Here is a 22,540-nt window from a genome sequence, read left to right as displayed (position 1 = left end):
TGAACAGTTACAGACTGACTTCCGTGTTCCACCTTGGACCCCGCAGCCGTATGTGCCACCGATCGCCTCGCCTCGCCGTCACCTTCGCCTTCGCCTTCGCCACTGGCCTGTGATCATCACCGACATTGTCAGACAGAAGCATCTTGGCCCAAGATGGTGCTCTCCGATCTCGGCAGGCGCATCAACAGCGCCTTTCAAGACCTCTCCAAAGTGCCTACCGTCGATGCTGCCTCGATCGATCAACTCCTCAAATCCGTCTGCAACGCGCTCATCGAAGCGGATGTCAACGTCAAGCTTGTCGCCAACCTCCGTTCTCAAGTCAAATCTCAAGTCACTGCTCTGCTCAACGACAAAACAAACGCCAATTGGTCCGATGCACAGCGTCGTCAGCGTGTTCAAAAAGCTGTCTTTGACCATCTCGTCGCCCTCGTCGACCCGCTCCATGGCCAGACCAAAACCGACGACGACTCAGGTGCTGTTGTCGCTTCCGCAAATGCCGGTCCAGGCGATATTTTCAAGCCAAAGAAGGGCAAACCGAACGTCATCATGTTCGTAGGTCTTCAAGGTTCTGGTAAGACAACTTCGTGTACGAAGCTGGCGCTCTACTATCAGAAGCGTGGTTTCAAGACGGGTCTTGTCTGCGCAGATACCTTTCGTGCCGGCGCCTTTGATCAACTCAAGCAAAATGCTAGCAAGATCAACGTCCCCTTCTACGGAAGTTACACCGAAACCGATCCCGTCGCCATCTCGGCCGCTGGTGTCGCTAGCTTCAAACAGAACCGTTTCGAAGTCATCATCGTCGACACCTCGGGTCGTCACAAGCAGGAGCAAGAGCTGTTTGACGAAATGCGAGAGATCGACACTGCCGTCACTCCGGATCTCACCATTATGGTGCTCGACGCCAACATCGGTCAAGCGGCTGAAGCGCAATCCCGCGCGTTCAAGCAAGCCGCCGGGTACGGTGCCATCATCGTCACCAAGCTCGACGGCCACGCCAAAGGTGGTGGTGCCATCTCGGCCGTCGCCGCTACCAAAACACCCATCATGTTTATCGGTACCGGTGAACATGCTGCCGACTTGGAACCTTTCCGTGCTCAACCGTTCATCTCCAAGCTACTCGGAATGGGCGATATCAGCGGGCTGATGGACAAGATGGAAGAGATGCAAATGAACGGTGGCCAGGAACGTCAACAAGAGATGCTCAAGAAGATCGGTCAAGGTGGTATCTTTAGCATTCGCGATTGGAGGGAGCAGCTCTCCAACATCATGGGCATGGGTCCGTTGAGCAAGATTGCAGGCATGATTCCAGGGATGGGGCAGATGCTGAGTGGCGCGGGTGGCGATGATGAGGCTGCCGGGAGCAAAATGAAACGTATGATGTTTATCACGGATGCTATGACGGCGGAGGAGCTCGATAGCGATGGGAGAATGTTTTACGCTCCGATTCGATCCAAGAAGCCGCCCGCCGATACAAAGCAAGTCGCTGTTGCCGAGAGCTCTACCGCCGCTGCAAAGAGCAAGAAGAAGAAGAAGCCTCAGTCCAAGGTTCGCATGACCGCGCGCGCTCGTCGCGTAGCTCGTGGCTCCGGAACCTCGGTGAAAGAAGTCGAAGAGTTCCTCATGCAGTACCGAATGGTGGCCAACATGTGCAAGCGCGTGGGCAAGGCGGGTCTGTTCAAGCAGATGCAAGGTGGTGCGGGTGGCAAAGGCAAGATGCCAACGCCAGGCATGCTGCCTCCTGGCATGTCGCGCGAGCAGGTCATGCAGATGCAGAACGCGCTACCGCCCGAGATCAAAGCGCAACTACGCCAACCCGGAGGCCGCGAAAAGCTTTTGCAACAGATCCAGTCCGGAAACATGCCAGAAGGTCTAGCCGCTCTCGGCGGAGGCGGTCTCGGTGGCCTCGGCGCTCTCGCAAACATGATGGGCGGCACCGGCGCAGGCGGTATGCCAGACATGTCTCAACTCGCAAGCATGATGCACGGCATGGGCGGCGCCGGCATGGGCGGCATGATGAACATGATGAAAAACATGATGCAAGGCGCCACCCCAAGCCCTCCACCACGTTAACATGTTATCCACGATCTCGCCTCATACCGATCTTCCCATCCGCGTTTCGTACAAGCCCCCTTCAGTACCGAGTACTACATCCCTGCTCCATTCATGTTCGCCAATCCATCCCATGTCGACTTGTCGTTTTTTTCTGCGGTCCCCACTCCCCTCCTGAGTTCGTCTCCCAGCCGTGAAATTATGATTGCACACAATAAGCACATAATAGACACATGCACACGTCAGACAGCATACGCACGCATAGACAGAGAACAAACATGTTGACGCGGACACAGATCGAAATGACCACAACACGACGGAAAGACAAAGAAGCGCTGGAAAAAGAGGGCCAACTCAGGACATGTTGGAATAAGGAGACGCCTGCCCTTGGCCTTGCTGCTGCTGCTGCTGCTGTTGCACAAAACGATGATGATCGCCATACTGCGATGCAGATCCAAAGCCTGCATTGGCGTTGTTCATCTGATCAAACGGCGAAAAGGAAGAGACGCCGAATCCGCCCATGCCGGTGCCGTAACGGTTACCACCAAATTGCTGCTGCTGCTGCTGCTGTTGCTGAGCTGCCTGAATCTGAGCTCGGCTCATCGACATGATCGCTGGATCGTTGAACGGCATGTCGGATCCTCCAGATTGGCCTCCGTAGTTGGCACGACGCCCAGCAAGCAAGTGAGCCAGAAGTGGATCGGAAACATTGGCATTGCCAATGCCGTTGGCTCGACCCGTCTCTGAAAGGTCTCTGCCAGCTGCGAATTGCGCTTGCTGCTGTGCTCGTTGCGCTGCCTGCTGTTGAAGTTCTGCGAGAAAGCTGACGCCGCTGCCGTTTGAAAGCTGAGATGACTGCTGCTGTTGCTGTTGCTGTTGCTGTTGCGAATCAGAAGCATTGCCAAGGTTGCCGCTACCAATTTGGTGTAACGAGGCTAGCAAAGCTTGTTGCTGGCGGCTGGCAGGCGCAGAGATGCCCGGAGGTGGCGTGTTGGTACCGAAACGGCCTCCGAATCCAGGACCGCCAATACCGGGAGGAGGTCGGGACATGCCCATTCCAGGGAAGCCACCAGTCTCGCGGCCGTGCAATCCAATGGCTGCCGCCGAGGCTCCAACATCGCCGATTCCATTCAATCGATTCTCCTGGTCGAACACGCCGCCCAACAGGCTGGTCACGTCCTTTCCAGCTCCGAAGCTCTCGCCATCACGTACACTCTGCATCAATTCGGTGCGCAGCGGAGAAGCACTGATAAACGAGTCCGACTCCTTTCGCTTGGCAAAATCGAAGCGCGAGGCGCGTTTCGAGGCGTCTTGGCCCAAGTCAAGGGTCTCATCGTGTACCAGACCTCCCATGCCACTGGCAGCAAGATTGTCTTGACCCATCATCCTCCTGGTCTGATCCGCAAAGTCGAACGACACTGGATACGTGCTGTCAGCGAACGAGCTGCCACCCTCCTTGATCGTCTCGCCGGCGCCGGGAGCAAAGGGATCGAACGAGCCCGAGTAGCTGAGCGGAGCTGGAGAGGCAGTCGAGCTGCGGTTGGGAGCTCGAACGATGCCGGGTGGCGGCGTACCGGCGGTGACAAGGCCAGCGTGGGCAGCCAGGATTCCGGGAGGCGCGCCAAAGGGGTTGAAGGTGGTGAAAGCGCTGGTAAGCTCCGAGGGTGTATTGTTGATGGCCAGCTGCTGATTGGCGGGCAGATTGAACGAAAACTCGCCGTCTTTAAAGCTGGAGAGCGCGTCGTCAAAGTCTGGAAAGGGACTGGGTTTGACAATCTCGGGTTGCGCCTCTCGCCTCTGCAGCATATCGTCGAGCACGGCCTGGGCGCTGGAGGAGGGCTGGTAGTTGGACCTGGGATGATCGCTTTCGGTGTGCGGCGTCGCCGGACGCGAGTCTGTAGTCGATGCCGACCTTGCCAAGCCAGGAGGCGACGATGGCTTGACAAGCGCGTGAGGCGGAGGGATTCCAGCGTCGATTGTCGATCTTTTGGGTGCTGCTGTCGTTGTAGTTTCTTTTCTAGGTGTACCTGCTGCTGCTACGGCACCTGTCACTGATGTAGTCGGTCCGGAGTCGTTGGCCGTCGATGGTGTGGCCACCGTCCTGCTCGGAACGGGGGAGGAAGGCTGCGATTGACTAGGTGAGTCGGTGCCGAGCAAGGCTGGTGAGTCTGGTCGTCCAGTGGCGAGAGCAAGCTTGGACTTGGCATTGGGAAGCTGCTTTTGGGCCTTGGGCGTCGATGGCTTTTGCGAGCTGACCTTTCTCGCCAAAGCTGATGCTGAGCTGGCCGAAAGCGGCGGCATGTCCGAATCGCGGAAGGGACTGGCTGCTACGATAGGAGCAGGCGAAGACGCCACCGACATGGGCTTGCCCGATGCCCACGATGCGGTTTTGGGGAGCGCAGACGATTCGGCGTCGTTGGTGGTGAGAAATTCGGAACGTTTTGGCGGCTGAGTGATTCCGAGCGATGCTGGCTTGATCTTGTGTTCGGCGTCTTTGGCGGCGTGGCGTAATGTGGAGAGGTCCTCTTTTGTGAAGCTGTCAGCCTCTTCTCCAGGTTCGTGCAGGTAGGTGCAGCCGGGGTTGGTGCAGGGCAGATTGCGCAGATACGTGGTGCAGTACTTTGTGGTTCCATAACTGGCGCGAATGACCCTACCATCGCTGCCTTTGCTTCCGTCGATGGCGACAATGGCCTTGGCTGCATCCTCCTTGCGGTGATAGGTGACATAGACGCCAAGAGCGGTCTCGGAGGTGCCCATGACGAGCCTGGAGGCGGTGTTGCGCTTGCTGATGAGGATCTTGGAGATGCGTCCGTACTGTCCAAAGTACTCGTTGCTGCGGAGGGTGGGAATAAGCTCCTCCTTGGCAAGTTTGGAGCTTAGGCCTACGACGTAGACAAGGTTCTTTTGCACCACACGCATGTTGGCGAGGTGCTTGCGATTCATTGACTCGAGTTCTTTTTTTTCCCTTTCCTTTTGCTTTTTGGCCTGGGTGAGTCGCTTGATCTCTTCTGCCGTCATAGGCTTGAACTCGACCGTCTGATCCGAGTATTTTCGACGACATGCGGGACAACGACCATTGAGATTCTGCTTGATGTGATGCCAGCAGAAGCGACAGATCTGGTATCCACAGGGGCACGGTTTGAAGTTGGCGTCCGAAAGGTCAATCTCTTCCAAGCACAAGGGACAGTCCATATCTTCCTCCTCGTCTGACCAATAAGCATCTTGCAAGCGGCACTGCTGCGCTTGGCTGACATCGAACTTGTTGGGCGCTGGTGGTAGACCGTTGGCAGCAGGAGGCGGATCTGGAGTTGGGGAGCTGGCGGCGTTATGAGAGTTGGAAAAGGAATGCGAGCCATGGTGGAAAGAGTTAGCTGCCGGCGCACCTGGACCGACCACGAGTCCGAGTGGTGGGAACGCAGGACCAGTGGCGCTGGTGGCAGGAGCGGTTCTCTTGGCCATGATGGGACTGCGGCTTGTTGAAGATCAAGCTATCGTCGCAACCGCTCGAGTCGAGAACGGAGCACTCGAGCACCGGGCAGCGAACGAACAGGCGATGAAAATATGATGACGTTTATGGTGAACGAAGGCGGCGCAAAGCGCACTGGAAGAAAGATGTGGCGTCGAGACGAACAGGTTGATCGAGAGATGCGAAACAATGGAAGCCGCTGAAAAGACAAAGACAGCAGCCTGTATGTTGGCAGTGGAATTGAAGAATGATGCAGACGGCAGGAATGCTGAGTTTCACACTTGTGAGATGTTGAGATGTGGATGAGATGCGGGTCAAGATGATGAAAGATTGTTGATGAGCTGCTAATACCAAAGTGGTTTCGACGACGTTGCTCGAGGTTGTGAAATCAAAAAGCAAAGCATCTGATGGCTCTCGCCTCACAGAGAGAGGCACACACACACACACACACACACACATTCGCCAAAGTATGGACTGCACAGCAGACGCGAGAAGACAGAGAGCTTTTGGGCTCAGTCGACTCACTCACGACTGAGCCAGACAAATCGTGAATCACACTCGTGACTTAGACTAGCTCGTTACTGTGACTCTCTCTCTCTCTTCTCTCTGGTCTTGCTGGAAGGCAAATCTTAAATAATAAGTCACGCTCGCGCTCAACCACACGCTCACCGCTCAAGGTACTCACAGACTCGTGCTCTACTCGTGACTGCAGTTAGTCGCGAGTACACGACTATACTTAATTTGAAGCTTGGAGAAAATCTTGAATGGCGACTCACGACACCTATTCACGATTCGTGATTCACGCTCTTGGCAGCTCTGCTGCCGCAAAATCACGAACCACTCACGCATCACGAATCACGAATCACGAATCACGAATCACGAATGCAGACGTGAGTGGAAAAAAAGAACAGGGGGTTTGTCCTTTTCTTTTCCGTGTCCAGCTTCCTAAAGAGAGCCATCTGCTCCAACAAAAATCTCTGGCTGCCGTCAGCCAACTGTGAATCGATCACGAAAATCCAAGCTTCAACCGGCCGGTAAAAGGTATATTCAGTGATAAAGCGTTTCTCTCCACATTGGTGATTCGTGTTTCCTGTTTCGAGCTGCAGCCTGCTCGGGTGGAGCGTGCAGCGACACTCAGAATCACGACTCACGACTGGCAACTTTCAAACATTGTACAGCACAGTACAGTACACGGTGATATCGGCTTCATTCGCGATTCACTCACGACTGAAAAGTCGTTTCTCAGTTTCTTGCCCTTGCACTGTGCTCACGCTCCTGCCCTTTGATCGACATCGCTGGTAGCCCATCGAGCTACCTCCTTCCAACGGCTCAACGGCTCAACGGCTGAGAAAGAGCATCGGTAGAGTCAGACTCGCGCACGCAGACGAAGAATCCATCCACGGGCTCGCAGCGCAACCGTTTCAACAGACATTCCATTAACCCAATCTACACAGACGCCCATCATACACAATCGTTCATCATGGCGGCCGGACTCAAGAGTGAGTGCTACAGCTGCAGCGCCTTTGTCTTGTTGGCAAGTGATCTGATCGAAAGAAGCGATCATGCTGACACTTGGAGTTTGCTTCTCTTCATTCTCTTCTACGCTACAGCCATCATCCTACTCTCATTTGTGCTCGCACTGGGCTTCTTGCTCATTATCCTGTCGTGCGCACTGTGGTCCAACTGGCTGCCGCTTCTCGTAGCGCTCATCTACGTCCTGACACCGTTACCAAATAGCCTCTGCGCACGCTGCGCCGGTGCCGACGACTTTTCCGCCGACTACAATAGCGGCTTTTTGGACTTTGGCAACTTCATGACAGGTCTCATGATTGTCTCTGGGTTTGCCTTGCCACTGTCGTTGGCGCATGCAGGTGTTATTGCGCCAACGGCCTGTTGGATGTCAATCGCCGGTGGCGGACTTGTCTACGCTACCATCTTGACCTACTCTGGATTCTTCAGCGAGACAGATGACTATTAATACTAGTCGATTCCCCTATGCTTGCGTCTTTTTTACATGTGTCACATGGCAAACACACACTTCGGACCCGGCTTTCAAGGGTATATTTAAAAGCGTGGCCCGCATGACGCATCCCACCGGTCATCGCGGCGGTGGTCAAAGACCTACGAGATACAAACACAGAACTGTTACGAAGGAGAGGCCTGTTGAGATGCCATTCGCTGCTTTTTGCGCTCGTGATATCTCTGCTTGGCTTGCAGAACGGCTTGGCTATCGTTACGCTTGGCATTCAGCTTGCTTCTCTCTCGCCGTTGGGCCTCGTCTTCCTCCAAAGCGCGCTTGCGCTCAAGCTCGAGCATCTGCTCTTCGATGAGCCTACTCTGCCTTGATCGCTGCGCATCTTGATGCATGCGCGCTTGGTACTCTTCTTGTCGTCTCTGGTCTCGCTTCAGTCTAGCTTCACGGCTGTCCCGATCTGAAGAAGCCGAACGCTCGTCTGTGCTGGTCTTGCGTCGCTTGGAAACAATATTGAGACCCTTGGTGAGAAGCGAGCGCCTGTCGACAATCTGGCCGTCATCATTGAGTTCTACTTCTAGTCCCTTTTGCCTAGCTTCTTGGGCCAGATCTAGATCGCTTTTCTCTCTGTGCTCCTGCTCGGATGGCTGTACAGCTGAAGCAGAGGTCTGTAGAGCCAGTGACGCGGCGATGGCTGCGTCTCTTGCTGCGTTTGTCTCGTTGAGCATTTCGCGGTAGAAAGAACTTATGCCTTTGTTCGATGATCGCTGCATTTCCTCATTCTTGTGCTGCTCCTCTTCGGCTTTAGCCAGCTCGGCCTGCTGCTCCTTGTATGCATTGGTCACAAACGACTCCTTGTCGGCAAACTCGTCGCCTTCTGCTTGTCGTTGTCTCTGAATGGTTCGTGCCTCGGCTCTCAGCCGATCGCGTTTGCGTTGCTCGGCTGATTCGAGGATGCCGTCGACGTACCTGGGCTTCTTGGTAGCATCTTGAGCTAGCTTGGCTTGTTTTACCTTTCGCTCAGCATCCTTGATAATATCGTAGACACCATCGTAATCGAAGATGGACGCATCCAGTTGTTCGGCCTCCTCTTGCTTCTTTCTCTCGGTGCGTGTTGCCGGCGTTGGCGACTTGGCTAGTGCTAACCCGTGAAGCTGCGCACCAAAATTTCTGAGAATTGGACGGTCGCTTGTACCAGATGGTACTACAGGCGCTGCCACATGGTCCTCGTCTGCGCTTTCATCGCCGAAAGCTGCTGCAGACGGCGCGACGCTAGGTTTGGATGCCGTCTTTTGCGAGGCTGACGCGGGCTTGAAACCAAATGAAACCTTCGATGCGGAAGAAGGACCTGGATCAGGCATGCTGACACTTTCGCTTAGATCAACAGGCCATATGCGCTCCAAACGAATGCCTCTTGTTGCTCTCAAAACAGGAGATGATAGCAAGCAGACAAGTCATCTTGGATCTATCTGCTGATGCAGCAAAAACGACCACGAACACCTCCACACTCACGACTCACACAGACTCACGACTCTTTTCCAACCAAACTTGCGTTTCTGATGCCAAAAAATAAAAATAAAAGAAATACTCACGACTGTAAAACGAAAAGACGAGAAAAGGGAATCGTGAGAATGGCTCGTGCCCTTTTCAAGTTCGGTGCGAAGGTGAGAAAGATTCACAATCACGAATTCCGTTTCGCAAATCCGAGGCGAATCAGTCGTGAGTAGTCTCATGTCCCCACGATGAATCACGAATAGCCATCCTTCCTTTACTACCCCACACTGCTCTCAAGACACTTCTTTGCTTCACTACTGTGACCGCTCTCATCTACACTGCTTTCAAGGCTTTTTGAAGTGGTGATCACGCAAAAGTAGCAGCTCGAGCTGCTCAACAGCCAAACCCGTCTCAACCGACCATGTCGAGCCACGACTACGGTCGTCCCTCGACTGATGACCATGGCGAAGATCGCCCGTTTCTAGATGATGAGCACGGCGAAGCAGGTGCCGGTGCGCATCAATCGCCGTGGACTCGCTTCAAGCGCCAGGTCTCTGCTACTTTTGCTCCCCTCGCCAGGCCTGAGGAGCTTCGCCCTTTGGAGCGATTCCTCGTCATCCTTTCCGTCGCGTTGCTCCTTCTTGCTGCCATCTTTATCGGCCTCTTTGCCGGATCGCAGCACAAGCTTGCTCACCGTCCTGCCTCGCCCGCTCCCGTTCCTGGTCCGGGCAATCCAAACCCTGAACCGCCCGTCGGCGATATCTGCACCACCAAGGACTGCGTGCTTGCGGCCAGCGAAGTGCTTCGCTCCATCGACGAAACCGTAGACCCATGCGACGACTTTTCTGCCTTCACCACCAACAACTGGGCCAAGTCTCATCCCATCCCCGCTGACGCTGGTCTGTTCGGTGCAGGTCAATACGTAGCGAGCGAGAACGCCAAGATCATCCGACAGATCATTGCCGATGCTCCTTCCATCAAGGACCTCGAATTTTCCTCTTTCAAGGATGAACAGGCCGAGGCTGATCAGCGTAACCTGGCCAAACTCAAGGGCTACTACGAGTCTTGCACCGACGTGAATGCTCAGGACAAGCTCGGTGCGCAACCGCTGCTCGATGTTCTGGACCACCTCCGTATCCTTTTCCACCCTCATAAGCACGGCAAGTACGAACAGGGAAACCCTCCTGACATCTCACCATCTGTCCTCTTCCACGTGCAGTCGGACGAGGCAGAGAAACCTCTTCCTCCCAACCAGCCTCCTAGACGCTCGCCCAAGCCTCATCCCCCTCGCGAGAGCCCGCGCCCTGCTCCACCCTCGGGTGAAAGGCAAAAGGCTCTCACTGAAGCGCTCGCCTGGGCCCATAGCCGAGGTCTTTCTGCCTTCTTTGAGATCACAGTCGATGGAGATGCTGTCAAGGACCCTACAGCGGCAACGCCCTGGTTCTTCCCCTCCGGCCTGGGTCTACCCGACCAGGCCTACTACGAGGACCAGGACGAAGTCGACTTCTACAAGACTGTCGTGTCCGACGGTCTGCACGCCTACGACCGTGAGGCCAAGCGTAGCAAGGATGGCAAGGCTGCCAAGAACAAAAAAGGCAACAAGAAGACCGACGAAAAGCCACGTCCTCCACTCGCGCCCCTCGCTGAGCAGGTGGTCGAGCTTGAACGTCAACTCGCCAAGATCACTCCGGACTCCGAGGAAATCACCGACCCTGTGGCCTCTTACAACCCCATCAACTCGACCAAACTCGCTTACACCTTTTCCTCAATCAGCTGGAACGACTACTTTTCCGCACTCACCGTTCGCACTCCCGAGACGCTCATTCTCAGCAGCCCCAAGTTCGTCACTTCTCTCGATGCCCTCATCTCGCGCACCAAGACCGAAGTGCTCGAAGCATACGTTGTATGGACCGCTATTCGAGAGCTCGGACCTGCCTTGGGTCCCAATGTCAAGCTGCGTGCTGCCGCAGAGCGCCTGGAGAGGTATTCCAAAGGCGTCGAAGAGGGTGCTAAAGAGGACCGCGAGACTGTCTGCTTGGGTCAACTCAACGCTGCTCTTGGCTTCATGGCTGGACGCTACTTTGTGCGCGAGGCTTTCAAGGGCGACAGCAAGAAGAGGGTCGAGGAAATCATCCATTCGGTCATCAGAGCCTTCAAATCTCGCCTGCCCGAACTCGACTGGCTGGATGAGAAGACACGCAAAAAGGCCGAGGAGAAGGCTGATGCCATTCGCGTCATGGTCGGCTTTCCCAGCACTCCCAACACCACCGACGCCGTCTCGGTGGCCAACTTCTACTCGGATCTTGATGTCGACCCGTCCAACTACTTTGCCAATCGCCTGGCTTCCAAAACGCGCGCCGTCAAGCGCGACTGGGCCCAGGTAGGACGCAAGCTCAACCGCGAGCTGTGGGACATGTTCCCCGCCGAGGTCAACGCTGAGTACTCGCCTCAAGGCAACTACATTCTCTTCCCCGCTGGTATCATGCAGCCTCCGTATTTCCACGTCTCGTGGCCTTCGTATCTGCAGCGCGGTGCCTTTGGTGCTGTTGCAGGACATGAGCTTTCACACGCATTCGATCCTGATGGTCGACTCTACGATAAGAATGGCTACTTGCGCGACTGGTGGACCGAAACCACTGCCCATGAGTTCCAAGAGCGTCAGACGTGCCTTGCCAACCAGTACCACTCGTACACCGTCTCGGATGGCAAGGGAGGCGAGCTGCATCTGCGATCCAACTTCACCAAAGGTGAAGACGTCGCTGATGCTGGCGGTGTGGCACAGAGCTACCGAGCGTGGAAGGATGAGCTGGCTGCCGGGGGTGAAGCCGTAGAAGCAGCCAATGCTCTTCTCCCCGGTCTTGGCTATACGAGGGAACAGCTGTTCTTCATCTCATACGGTATCAGCTATGCACGTAACATCAGGCCAAGCGAACAGGTCAAGAGGATCCGCACTGACCCGCACAGCCCCAACAAGTACCGCATCAACGGTGTGCTGATCAACTCGCCCGAGTTTGCCGAGGCTTTCGGCTGCAAAGCAGGCAGGGACAGGATGGCTCTTGACCCCAAACAGCGTTGCAACATTTGGTGAGGAGAGCGGACAATGTCCTAATACTGATCTTGCCCCTTTTGGAATCCGCGGTCGTTCACAGCTTCGAAATGTGAGCCTGGTTTCTGCGTTCTCGAAACGGAATCATGTTTGCCGCTTTGGTGTTTCCACGAAACGGGATTGCGCTGAGTGGCTCGTGAGCGAGTGAAGATGGTGTTTACTAATCGTGAGTGAATGTAAATTTCTGACCAACAAGCCCGTGCCTCCACAATCACGAATTATTCGTGATTCGTGATTCGTGATTCGTGATTCGTGATTCGTGATTGTCAGGCGCCGACTTCCGAACTCGGATTTTTGTAGTCATTCTCATGCGTCCGACTGAGCATTCCTTTTCGTCTTACCATCTGCTGTCCTCGTCCAACCGATTCCCCTATACGCGCTGCCTCTGAGCTGCAGTCAGGATGGCTGACGAGATTGCCCGCGTGAAGAGTAGCTCATCGCGCCGCGACGATGGCGAAGCCCACTCTTCCGATCGACACCATCACCGTCACCGAGATTCTAGCCGGAGGCACAGGGAAAATATCGACAACGGGGCAAGGGAGCATGGCAGTCACAGTAGCCACAGAGACAGAAAACCGGACGAAAAGGATCGTCACAGAGACAGGGATGATGGCAGACACGGACATCGAGATGATCGTCATCGCAGCAGTCATCATCGCTCCTCTAGAACGCAACACAGGCATCGTGAAGAGGAGCGCGGCGAGCGCAAGAGGAGGCACAGCGATGAAGACTTGGACGACAGACAGAGACATGGGAACAAAAAAAAACATGGCCGCCACCACCGCGAACGAGATGAGTCGAACTATGGATCCTCGAGCTACAAGGACCGGAACGCCCAAGGTCAAGACGGATCGCATGCACAAGACAAACAAACTACAACCGATATTGTCCCCACCTCCGGATCACTACCATACACATCTCATGATTCGTACGACTCAGAAAAGGAGGTTGAAGTTGCACCTGCTAGGACGCTCAAACGGGACGATTGGATGATGGGCGGCTTCGGCGATGAACGACACGATTCAGAGCAGCATCCCGACGAGTTCAGCTACTTCTCTTCTCTCGGCAAAGCCCGTGTCAAACCTCTTCGACCTGAAAAGCCAGACCCGGAAAAACTCAAGATCAGCTCACGAGAGCTGAATACGCAGCTTCGCGAAGGAAAAACGGTCGACGAGTACGAGGTTCCATCCAGTGCCACAGTTGCTCCGCAGTATGGATCACCTGGGTACCAATGGCGTATGATGAAGCTCAAGCGCACAATGGAGGCCGCTGAGCAACAGGGGAGACGGGCGGAAGACATAGCGCTGGAGAGGTATGCGAGCTTGGAGGACTTTCAACAGGCGCAAGCCGAGCGGAAGTTTCTCGACGACAGAGAGGGAAGGAAGGAGAAAGGCGGGGAGGTCGGACGAAGCACTCCGACCTTGCAGAGTGTCACGAGGAGGAACTATCTGCTTGCAAGTGATAGAGGCGGTGCAGATGGGGGGGATTTATGGCGACCTGGAAGCAGCCAAGCTTTTCGGAGGCCGGGAGAGTCGTCCAACCTATCTACGCCTCCTCCGGCTCAATCGAGAGCACCGCGAAGTATCGGATTCGAGACACCTTCATCCAAGCCAGCTACACCCACAGTGATTCCTAGCATATTCACCCCTGTGATTCAGCGTCGCACAGAATTGAAGTCGCAGCAACCGCAGCAGGGCGTGGTACTGGATGACGGCTCGTCCGACCCAGACAGACCCATCCTCACCCCGGACCAACTCAACAAATTGCAGGCCAAAATCATGCAAGCCGAACTCATGGGCAGTTGCAATCTCGACACGCTGCGCTCCGAGTACGACTCTGAAAAGGCGCGGGCCGTAGCACATCGCTCTGCAGGTGATCGAGGAGGAGGCTTCGCCGCCTCTACCTCCTCGGTTGTGAAGCACAATTCTAACTCAATTGCCGTTCTCCAAGATGGGGATAGACATGTTCAAGTGCTTCCCACGTTGGACGCTCGTGGAAGGATGTATGACGTCGGCTCCCTCACGACGCCCGACTCTTCCTCCACAGCACACACTTTGCCCTCGAAAGGCAAACTCAAGTCTCGCGAGGCCTTGGAGGCGCACGATTCAAGTTCGGCCAACGATTCGCTAACTCTCTCCGATCTGGTCCGACAAGAACGATTCTCCGCTGGACCTTGTTCGCTCAAAGACATGGACGCCCAACTCGCTCGCAACATCATGAGCGACCGCCAGTTCTCGACAGATCTGGACGAGCAAGATTCGTCGGTGCAGCGGTACGCCAATCCTAAGTGGCAGACCGATGCGCTGAAACGCCAGTTTGCGATCAACGATTTTGCGCGCACGCAAAAGGCGTTGGATCGATGCCGATTCTGTTTTCGCGATCAAGGCTGCACGCCACCACGAGTGACGCTCGTCAGCAGCGGGTATCGAGCGTACCTGTCAATACCCGATCGCGAAGCTGTGACCGGGGCCGAGGAGCATCTGCATATCGTGCCTATGCAGCACCATCTGAGCTTGCTCGAAGCGGACGATGACACGTGGGACGAGATGAAGAATTTTCAGAAATGCCTGATGCAACTCGCAGCCAAGTCGGGTAAAGCGGTCGTGTTTTACGAGACGCTCACATCGATTCGAACGCAGCAACATGCAGTCATGGAAGCGGTCATGGTTCCGATCGAGGCCATGCATAGACTGCCGGGTGTGTTCAAGCAGAGTCTGGGTGAGGTCGGAAGCGAATGGAGTACACATCGGAAAGCGATAGAATTTTCACAGCAAAGGGCATTTCGAAGCGCACTCGTTCCGCAATTACCGTACTTCGCAGTGACGTGGGATTACGCCTGGAGGACAGGGTACGGTCATGTGATCGAGGATGTGGAGAAAGAACGCGATGCTGATGAGCGATCTGGTTTCGATGTGGACGAAATGGGCGCTGGCCTCGGACCAGCGAGAGGCAAGTTGGATCGCAACTTTGCAAGAGACGTCATCCGCAGCGTACTGCAAGACCTCGATGCCGAGAACGAACAAGCCGAAGCATACGTCAGATCGTTCGCAAAGTCGAAAACCAGATCGGACGCAGAGAAACACAGCATCAAGGCCAAGTTCAAGCTCGATTGGAACAGTGTAGATTGGACAAAGATGATCCATAGTGGACACGCCAGTGTCGGTAGGTGAAACCCTTCGCTGGACCGCGTCGGCGCCATTCGCTGGACAGACGTGAGACATCTCACGTTCTCATTTCCGTTTCATGTCTGCGCCGCCCCCCCCCCCCCCACATCTGCAAACGCAATCAGAGTGTGAGATTGGGTCAAGAATAGCGCAATCGAATCACGATTGGGGATTGATTTCCTCTACATTCAAGCGTGAGCCGGAACTTCGAAAGTAGGCCACAGCTTCCTACCAGGAGTATGAGTGGGGACCCTCATCTCTCTTGGGAAGAGCCCCTCCAACCTAGCACCACCGGGTACGGCTTTGACCAACCTCCTGGGCTCGGCACCGGATGGTGCGTCTGGTCTGGGCTGTGCACCGGGCAAGGTAACCAGACCGAGCTGAACGAGCCTTCGGTGTTCTTTGGGACTTCGCTTGTTGGGCGACACTTTGTACGTTGCTGCGGCGTATAGGCGAGCGTCTGTGTGTTTGAGGTCTGCAAGAGCTTCGCGCAGACGCGCGTGTTTAGCATTGAGCGAGGCGGCGAGCGATTCGCGTTGGGTGCGTTGGTAGAGCAACCAAGCGCGCGTGATGGTTGAATGGATCTCTTCCGAGTCTTGTCCGAAAGGGAGAACGGATGCGGCCGAGGTGGCAGACAAGCCAGCCCGGTCTTTCGAGGAAGACGGTGTGGGCGGGTAGACAATCTTACGAATCGAGTCGGTACGCGGATCAGCAGCAGGTGCCACATAGTTGGGATCGTTGGGATTGCGAGATCCTCCCGCAGGCTTAGCAGCAGTGGCATAGCCTCGCACTCCACCAAGTGCAGAGGACACCTTGCTAGCTGCCGACTTGGCTGCAGCCGTAAACGCACCCGACACTCGAGCACTGCCAGTCGACAATGACGAAGACGAAGAGGCAGCCTGCTCGCGAATCAGATTGAGCGCCGAACCAGCTCGAATCCAGTCCAAGTGGGCTGCACTCAACGAGTGCTTGGTAGCCAACTCAAACGTCTCCTTCACCGTCTTGCCATCCTGCTCGAACTTGGTCACCTTCAACTTGACCTGCGTCGACAGATCTCCTCCAGGTCGGATGAGATCCGTCAGGTTGACCGTCTCGACCAGATCGCCCGAACCGATCTTGAGGTAGTCGTCCTCATTCTCGAACAGCAGCGTCAGCACACCCTGTTTGCGCAGGTTGGTCTCGGCGATACGTGCAATGCTGCGAGCCACGATAAGATTGCATCCGTAGAAACGCGGTTGCAGCGCGGCGTGCTCACGTGCAGAGCCTTCACCGTAGTTGTGGTCGGCGACCATCATCCAAGGCTGCTGACGTGACTTGTAGAGCTTGGCGACACCGGGAATCGTGTCTTGCTTGCCCGTCTCGTAATCCTGTGCGACGTTGACCGCATCAAACTCGTCGTTCGTAGCGCCGATCAGTGTGTTCTCGGCCAGGTTGGAAAGATGACCCTTGTACTTGAGCCAAGGGCCGGCGGCAGAAATGTGGTCGGTGGTGCACTTGCCCTTGATCCTCAACAAGCAGCGCATGCTGGGCAGCTCGTATTTGCCTTGGGCTGCAGTGGCAGCAAACGGACTCGAGAAAGGCTCCAGAGGCTCGAGACGAGCCGAGGTGGGGCTGATGAGCACCTCGGTGTTGGGCTGTGGCTCGGGCATGGGCGTGGGCAAATAGTCAATGTTGCCTTGGGCAAAACCGCTGGCAGGCAGAACGTCACTCTGTGGAGCTTCAAACTTGAACGGCTTGCCATCGGGAGCAGTGAGACTGTCGGTCATAGGGTTGAAGTCGAGACGACCAGCGAAGGCCATGGCGGTGACAATCTCGGGCGAAGCGAGCAAGTTCCAGGTCTTGGAATTGCCGTCGTTGCGTCCACGAAAGTTACGGTTGAACGAAGTCAAGATGACATTATCCTCGCCTTGCAACTCCTTTCGATTCCACTGGCCAATGCAAGGACCGCAGGCGTTGGCGAGAACGCGTCCACCTACATCGGTCAAGATTTGTTGAATGCCATCGCGCTCTACGGTAGCACGCACCTGTTCCGAACCGGGGGTAACGTCGAAGCTCGACTTGACCTTCATGCCGCGGTCACGAGCCTGCTGGGCGAGCGACGCGCAACGCGCCATGTCGGCGTAGGAAGAGTTGGTGCAGCTGCCGATCAATGCAGCGCTCAGCTCGACAGGATGGTCGCGGGCGTCTGACTTGGCTTTGTTGACAAACTCGGAAAGGGGCGTGCTGAGATCAGGGGTGAAAGGGCCGTTGAGGCAGGGCTCAAGGTCGGACAGATTGATCTCGATGCGCTCGTCGTACTCGGCGCCCTCGTCGGCGGCCAAGAAGCCCTGACCAGCTGCCTTTTCGGCAGCGCGGGCCACCTCGGCACGTCCAGTGGCCTCGAGATACGAGCCCATAGCAGGCGTGAAGGGGAAGGCAGAAGTGGTAGCACCAACCTCGGCACCCATGTTGGACATGGTGGCCAGACCGGTGGCGGGAAGCGTCTGCAGACCAGGGCCCGAATATTCCACAATCTTGCCTGTACCGCCGCGCACGGTGAGCTTGCCAGCGAGGTGAAGGATGACGTCTTTGGGAGTGCACCACGGGCTGAGCTCGCCCTTGAGGTGAACGCCAAGAACCTTTGGAGCCATGAGTTCCCAAGGCGTGTTAGTCATGGCGTCGACGGCATCAGCACCTCCTACGCCGATGGCAAGACATCCGAGACCGGAAGCGTTGGGCGTGTGAGAGTCGGTGCCAAGCATGAGGAGACCGGGGGCAGCGTAGTTTTCAAGAACAATCTGGTGAATGATACCGGAGCCAGGACCCCAGAACTCGATGCCATACTTTTTGGAGGCGGACTCGAGGAAGGCAAAGACCTCCTGGTTGGATGCGATGGAACGCTTGAGATCGGCTTCGGCACCCTCGAAGGCCTGGATGAGATGATCGCAGTGGACGCTGGAAGGGATGGCGGTGCGTGGTAGGCCACAGGTCATGAATTGGAGAAGAGCCATCTGTGCGGAAGCGTCCTGCATGGCAAGACGGTCGATCTTGAGCTTGAGGTACTTTTTGCCACGAATTGCGGAGACATCGGCACCAACACCGGCAAGATCATGCTCTGGATTTCGTAGATGCGAGTAGAGGATCTTTTCCGACAAGGTCAAGGGACGGTTAAGTTGGGCTCGCACCGTTTCCAGGTTGGTGAGCAGCTCTGTGTAAGGTGGGACACGCGATGGGTGAAAAGTAGGAATGCGGCCATCGGCGGCAGGGGTGGCCAAGGTGCGTGTGGAACCGATGGCCTTGTGAGCCACCGAAAGGCCATTGCGGCTCCTTTGAACACGAGCGAGCGAGGCGATCATTGTGGTCAAAGGTATCGGTGTCGGAGTGTAGGAGAGACCGCGTGGAGCAAAGCGGCGGGTGTTGACGGCTTGTTTGCCGAGGCTCGGGAATAGATGGGTGTAAAAGCAAGGATTCTGTAAATATCGTGCTGTCCCAGCCTTGCCTTGAGCTGCTCCAGAGTTGATCGATACAGGAGGAAACGAGGGAAGAAGTTGGAAAAGAAGAAGAAGAAGAAGAGGAGGAGGACAAGGAGAAGGAGAAGGAGAAGGAGAAGGAGAAGGAGAAGGAGAAGGTGATGGTTGTGTACGACGACTCAAGATGAAACGATTCGACATTCCAGATTCACAATCACACTCACGACTCACAGACTTGTGACTGTGTGCCTCTTTCTGCTCGTGTGAACACGGCGAAAAGCCGAGTGCGTGAGTCAGTCGCTTATGCTTTGAAAAAATCGACGGGTACAGCAGCGCGCAGTACTTGTTGAGTAGGAAAAGGCGGGAAAAAAAGGGTCGGCGCCCTCGAGTCGTGAGTTTCTTCCTAATTTTTCTTGATCTTTCAAACACGAAAATGCGGAGCTCGTAGCTGCAGTAACCCTATCGAAAGAGACACAAGGCACGAGGCACGAGGCAGCAAGCCGCGATATGAAATCACGAATGGTGTCTTGAGCAATCATTAATATCGTAAAATCCGACAATGCTGATTCGATACTGAAAATACGTCGCATGAAACACATCGGGAGATGAAATCGGCGATTAGTGAAAGAGGAAAATTCGTGATTCTATTTCATAATAATCACGAATGTGAGACCAACACTTTGTGTTTGTGTTGATTCGCGCTGCAGTCTGAGTCGTGAGTCTCGTAGAAGTTACCCAACATAACCCTAACCTGCCTCTTATGGCAACTGAGCTCCTGCTAAACAAGGCAACATGCTCGCCAGCTCCTCCCCTCTCAGCAAGCCCAGCCTAGCACCTTTCGGATCAAGTTTCAATCGCATCCACTGTCCGCATATCCGTGTGTGTGTGTGTGTGTCTTTACACCATCACTATCACAGCTTCCATCCACACCTAGCAGGCACGGAGGCGCATCCGTTCCTTCGGCGCAGAGATGAACACCAGCATGCTGCTGTCCCCACACGCTCTCCACTGTCTAAAGCGCAAGCAGCTCACCAATCTTTGCAGGCGCTTCGGTATCAAAGTCGTCGGCAAGAATGCGGACCTCATCCAGCGGCTACAAGAGTACGCTGCTTCCAACATTCCAATAGATAGCCCTACAAAGGGCAATGTGCCGATCCTACGACATGTCAAGCGACGCAGGCAGAGTGACTCAAGTCAAGAGTCGGTCAACGACGAGCTCCTATCGGCAGAAGCTGCTTCGTTGCCAAATCCTCCACTGACTCCTCGTACGAGACAGAAGAGGATATCTGATCTGGTGCAAGCCATCGAACAGGTCAAGGGGCAAGACGATGGAATGAATACGGACGAGGACGACGATGAGGGGGTCTTCACCTCGCAGAAAAGCACAATTGCTTTTCCCTGCTCATCTCCTCGTCCAGTCTCCACTATTGCTCCAGTGTCCGGTCCGCAGCAATGCGAATCTACACAGCCACTGCGCATCATCAAAGCGCTTCCCAATGCCGATCGCATCACCTCGCCCTTATCGACCGCCACCATACTCGAATTGAGTCGCACGCCCGCGGCGAAAGATGGAAATTCGAGTCTTTACCCGGATCTTTCCAGCTTGCCTCTTCCACAAGGCGTCTCCAGCGACTGTTTGACCAGCTCTTCAACTCTGCCATCCATCACTTCGCGTCAGTTCTCGGCGGCAGCTGCATCTGTGCTGGCCGAGATGAACGCACGTTTGACCGCAGCCGGACGATCGGCGACCTCTGGCTCCCTGGCAACCATGTCGAGCATTGGCAACGGAACGTGGCAAAACCTCGTGGCTTCGGCTTCGTCTCAGGGTATGTCAAAAAGCCATTCGGGCAGATACGAGATCCATCATGAGCGACAGTTTCAGAAGATGGACTCGATTGTGAATCACTATGCTGCTCGACGTGTAGGTGCAGGCTTGGCAGCAGTATCAGCTGACAAAGTGGAAAGCGCGAGCAAATCGAGCGCAGACAGCGACTCGGCGTCGTCAAGCTTCACCTTAGCAGCTACCGCCAACACCGGTGCTTCAGTAGCAGACGCATGCATGACTGCCAACACTTCCAGCTCTCGTCGTCCTCGAGTGGACGCCTCCACGTCAACACGCAGTCTTGCTGCCGTGGCACGCTCCAGCAGCACACACAAGCTTCCCGTACAACGCCGTCCGCTCCCGACACCGCCCGTCTCATCGACCAGATCGTCACGGATGCTGTCCACCTCTTCCACACGTGCTCAGATCGTCAAGCTGCGACAGGCATCCACCAACACCACCACCACCTCGACCTCGCGCAGCAACGCAAACGATCCTCCGCGAGCAAAGCGTCTGCGTCTGGCTGTCTCCGAAGACCAAGACGCGCTACAAAACACAGTGCTCGAGATCCCACCCGAGAAAAAGACGGTCGTCATTCGCGTCACTCGACCTGATCGCGATGGTATGCCGTACAAATTCAGCGTTGCATCCTCTTGCACAACAGACGGTGAAAGCGCTCCAACACGTGCAGCTTCTTCACTACGCAAGACGGTGATCAAAGCAACCAAGGGCACCTTTGTCGGTAGCAGCTCTGCAAAGAAGCTTGCAACTGGTGTACAGTCACAAAGGAGAGAAATGACGTTTGTGAAGCAGCAACAACAGCAGGCGGCCATGTCGCGTAGTATCAGTTCTCGTGCCAATCTGGCATCAGCTGAACAGAGTGGTATGACCAATTCGACTAGCACCAGGAACAAGTTTACCGGAGTGACAACAATGAACTGTGATACGCACAAGCCACTGACAGCTGTCTCAACGTTGAGCGGTGTCGCAGAAGGCAGCAAGCACAGTAGCACCAATAGCCTCAGCAGCCGATTCGGCGGAAGCATTCGTAGCAGCGTCTCGCAAGGACTGGGTAGAGCCGAGGTCGCGCGACAGGCCAGGCTCAAGGAGATCAAAGCTAGGACCAAAGCAGCGCTGGCTGGATTTGGTAGTCAGCGAAACGTCAGTGGGGACACTTTGAACAACACCGATGTTGACGCTGGCGCGTCTCAGCATAAGATCGTACCTTGCAGCCAGGCGTCGTCATTCTCGCCAAGCGTGATGCGACCCACGATTGCAAGTCTGAACAGGTCTTCAGCCGCATCGCCGAGCACGGGCAGCAACGCATCAGCGTCGCTTCCCATGCTTTCCGCTATCAGCCGTGCTGCGGCACCCTCGACCGGTCTCAAGGCGGTACACGGTGCGGTCGTAGGTCTTCAACGTGCAGCTACAGTTCATGCTGGAGTCAGCAAAGTTCTCACGCCTTGCTTGACGCCACGGTCGTCTTCGCTTCGACACCTGCGCCGTGTGATGCGGAAACAGCAAAAAGAAGCCGATCTGGTACAGGTCCGTGTTGTCGCCGCAGAGAACATCGCACCCGGTGACGTGGTCCCCTCGGTCGTCATCGCTTCTAATACACAAGCGTTGGTCTCGAACAAGCCAGACACTGTACAGGACGAGCAGGTGGCAAAACCTTCGATCCGCACCGTCGCCGTTCGAAGTTCACCGACCAAGCTTCTGCCTTTGAATACAACGCAGACCGTGCCGCGACCCGCAGGTCCGCGCGCCCCCCTTGTGGCTACACGTACTACTATTTCTGCCACCAACCGTCGTTGACTTTGATACCTCCTTCCGTCGTTCTTTCGTGGACCAAAGCCGCCTCGAAAGTAGCTGCGCCGCTTACACCACTTACCTTGCTATTGTCTCATTTGCTTTCATCGTCCTGCTGTACATGCTCACCGATACCCTTTCAATGCACGTTTTCATGTCTCCTTATTACGATCCCGATGGTGCCACGACGGGGCGAACGAGTCAAACAG

At 55.4% G+C, this 22,540-nt stretch overlaps 8 protein-coding genes across 8 annotated transcripts; 5 read left to right on the top strand and 3 right to left on the bottom strand.

The window, feature by feature from the left end:
* Positions 1-153: 153 nt before the first annotated feature.
* Positions 154-2,070, top strand: UMAG_02697 (putative signal recognition particle subunit protein; the record flags this gene model as incomplete). The annotated part of the gene is made up of 1 exon (XM_011390769.1): positions 154-2,070. The coding sequence occupies one exon, from the start codon at positions 154-156 to the stop codon at positions 2,068-2,070; it is 1,917 nt and encodes a 638-aa protein (XP_011389071.1).
* Positions 2,071-2,403: 333 nt separating this feature from the next.
* UMAG_02696 (CCR4-NOT core ubiquitin-protein ligase subunit MOT2) lies at positions 2,404-5,508 on the bottom strand (the record flags this gene model as incomplete). Its single annotated transcript, XM_011390768.1, has 1 exon — positions 2,404-5,508. The coding sequence occupies one exon, from the start codon at positions 5,506-5,508 to the stop codon at positions 2,404-2,406; it is 3,105 nt and encodes a 1,034-aa protein (XP_011389070.1).
* Positions 5,509-6,995: 1,487 nt separating this feature from the next.
* Positions 6,996-7,493, top strand: UMAG_11925 (uncharacterized protein; the record flags this gene model as incomplete). Its single annotated transcript, XM_011390943.1, has 2 exons — positions 6,996-7,014; positions 7,126-7,493. The coding sequence occupies 2 exons, from the start codon at positions 6,996-6,998 to the stop codon at positions 7,491-7,493; spliced, it is 387 nt and encodes a 128-aa protein (XP_011389245.1).
* Positions 7,494-7,660: 167 nt separating this feature from the next.
* Positions 7,661-8,848, bottom strand: UMAG_02694 (uncharacterized protein; the record flags this gene model as incomplete). Its single annotated transcript, XM_011390767.1, has 1 exon — positions 7,661-8,848. One exon carries the CDS (start codon positions 8,846-8,848, stop codon positions 7,661-7,663), a length of 1,188 nt encoding a protein of 395 aa, XP_011389069.1.
* A 554-nt stretch (positions 8,849-9,402) lies between these two features.
* UMAG_02693 (uncharacterized protein) lies at positions 9,403-12,069 on the top strand (the record flags this gene model as incomplete). Its single annotated transcript, XM_011390766.1, has 1 exon — positions 9,403-12,069. One exon carries the CDS (start codon positions 9,403-9,405, stop codon positions 12,067-12,069), a length of 2,667 nt encoding a protein of 888 aa, XP_011389068.1.
* A 419-nt stretch (positions 12,070-12,488) lies between these two features.
* UMAG_11924 (uncharacterized protein) lies at positions 12,489-15,257 on the top strand (the record flags this gene model as incomplete). The annotated part of the gene is made up of 1 exon (XM_011390942.1): positions 12,489-15,257. The coding sequence occupies one exon, from the start codon at positions 12,489-12,491 to the stop codon at positions 15,255-15,257; it is 2,769 nt and encodes a 922-aa protein (XP_011389244.1).
* A 182-nt stretch (positions 15,258-15,439) lies between these two features.
* On the bottom strand, positions 15,440-18,586 carry UMAG_11923 (putative aconitate hydratase; the record flags this gene model as incomplete). The annotated part of the gene is made up of 1 exon (XM_011390941.1): positions 15,440-18,586. One exon carries the CDS (start codon positions 18,584-18,586, stop codon positions 15,440-15,442), a length of 3,147 nt encoding a protein of 1,048 aa, XP_011389243.1.
* A 1,096-nt stretch (positions 18,587-19,682) lies between these two features.
* On the top strand, positions 19,683-22,337 carry UMAG_02690 (uncharacterized protein; the record flags this gene model as incomplete). Its single annotated transcript, XM_011390765.1, has 1 exon — positions 19,683-22,337. The coding sequence occupies one exon, from the start codon at positions 19,683-19,685 to the stop codon at positions 22,335-22,337; it is 2,655 nt and encodes an 884-aa protein (XP_011389067.1).
* Positions 22,338-22,540: the final 203 nt, after the last annotated feature.

This window comes from Mycosarcoma maydis, chromosome 6 (assembly GCF_000328475.2).
Source record: "Mycosarcoma maydis chromosome 6, whole genome shotgun sequence".
Classification (NCBI taxonomy): Eukaryota; Fungi; Basidiomycota; class Ustilaginomycetes; order Ustilaginales; genus Mycosarcoma; species Mycosarcoma maydis.
This window is presented reverse-complemented; position numbering and strand designations above follow the sequence as displayed.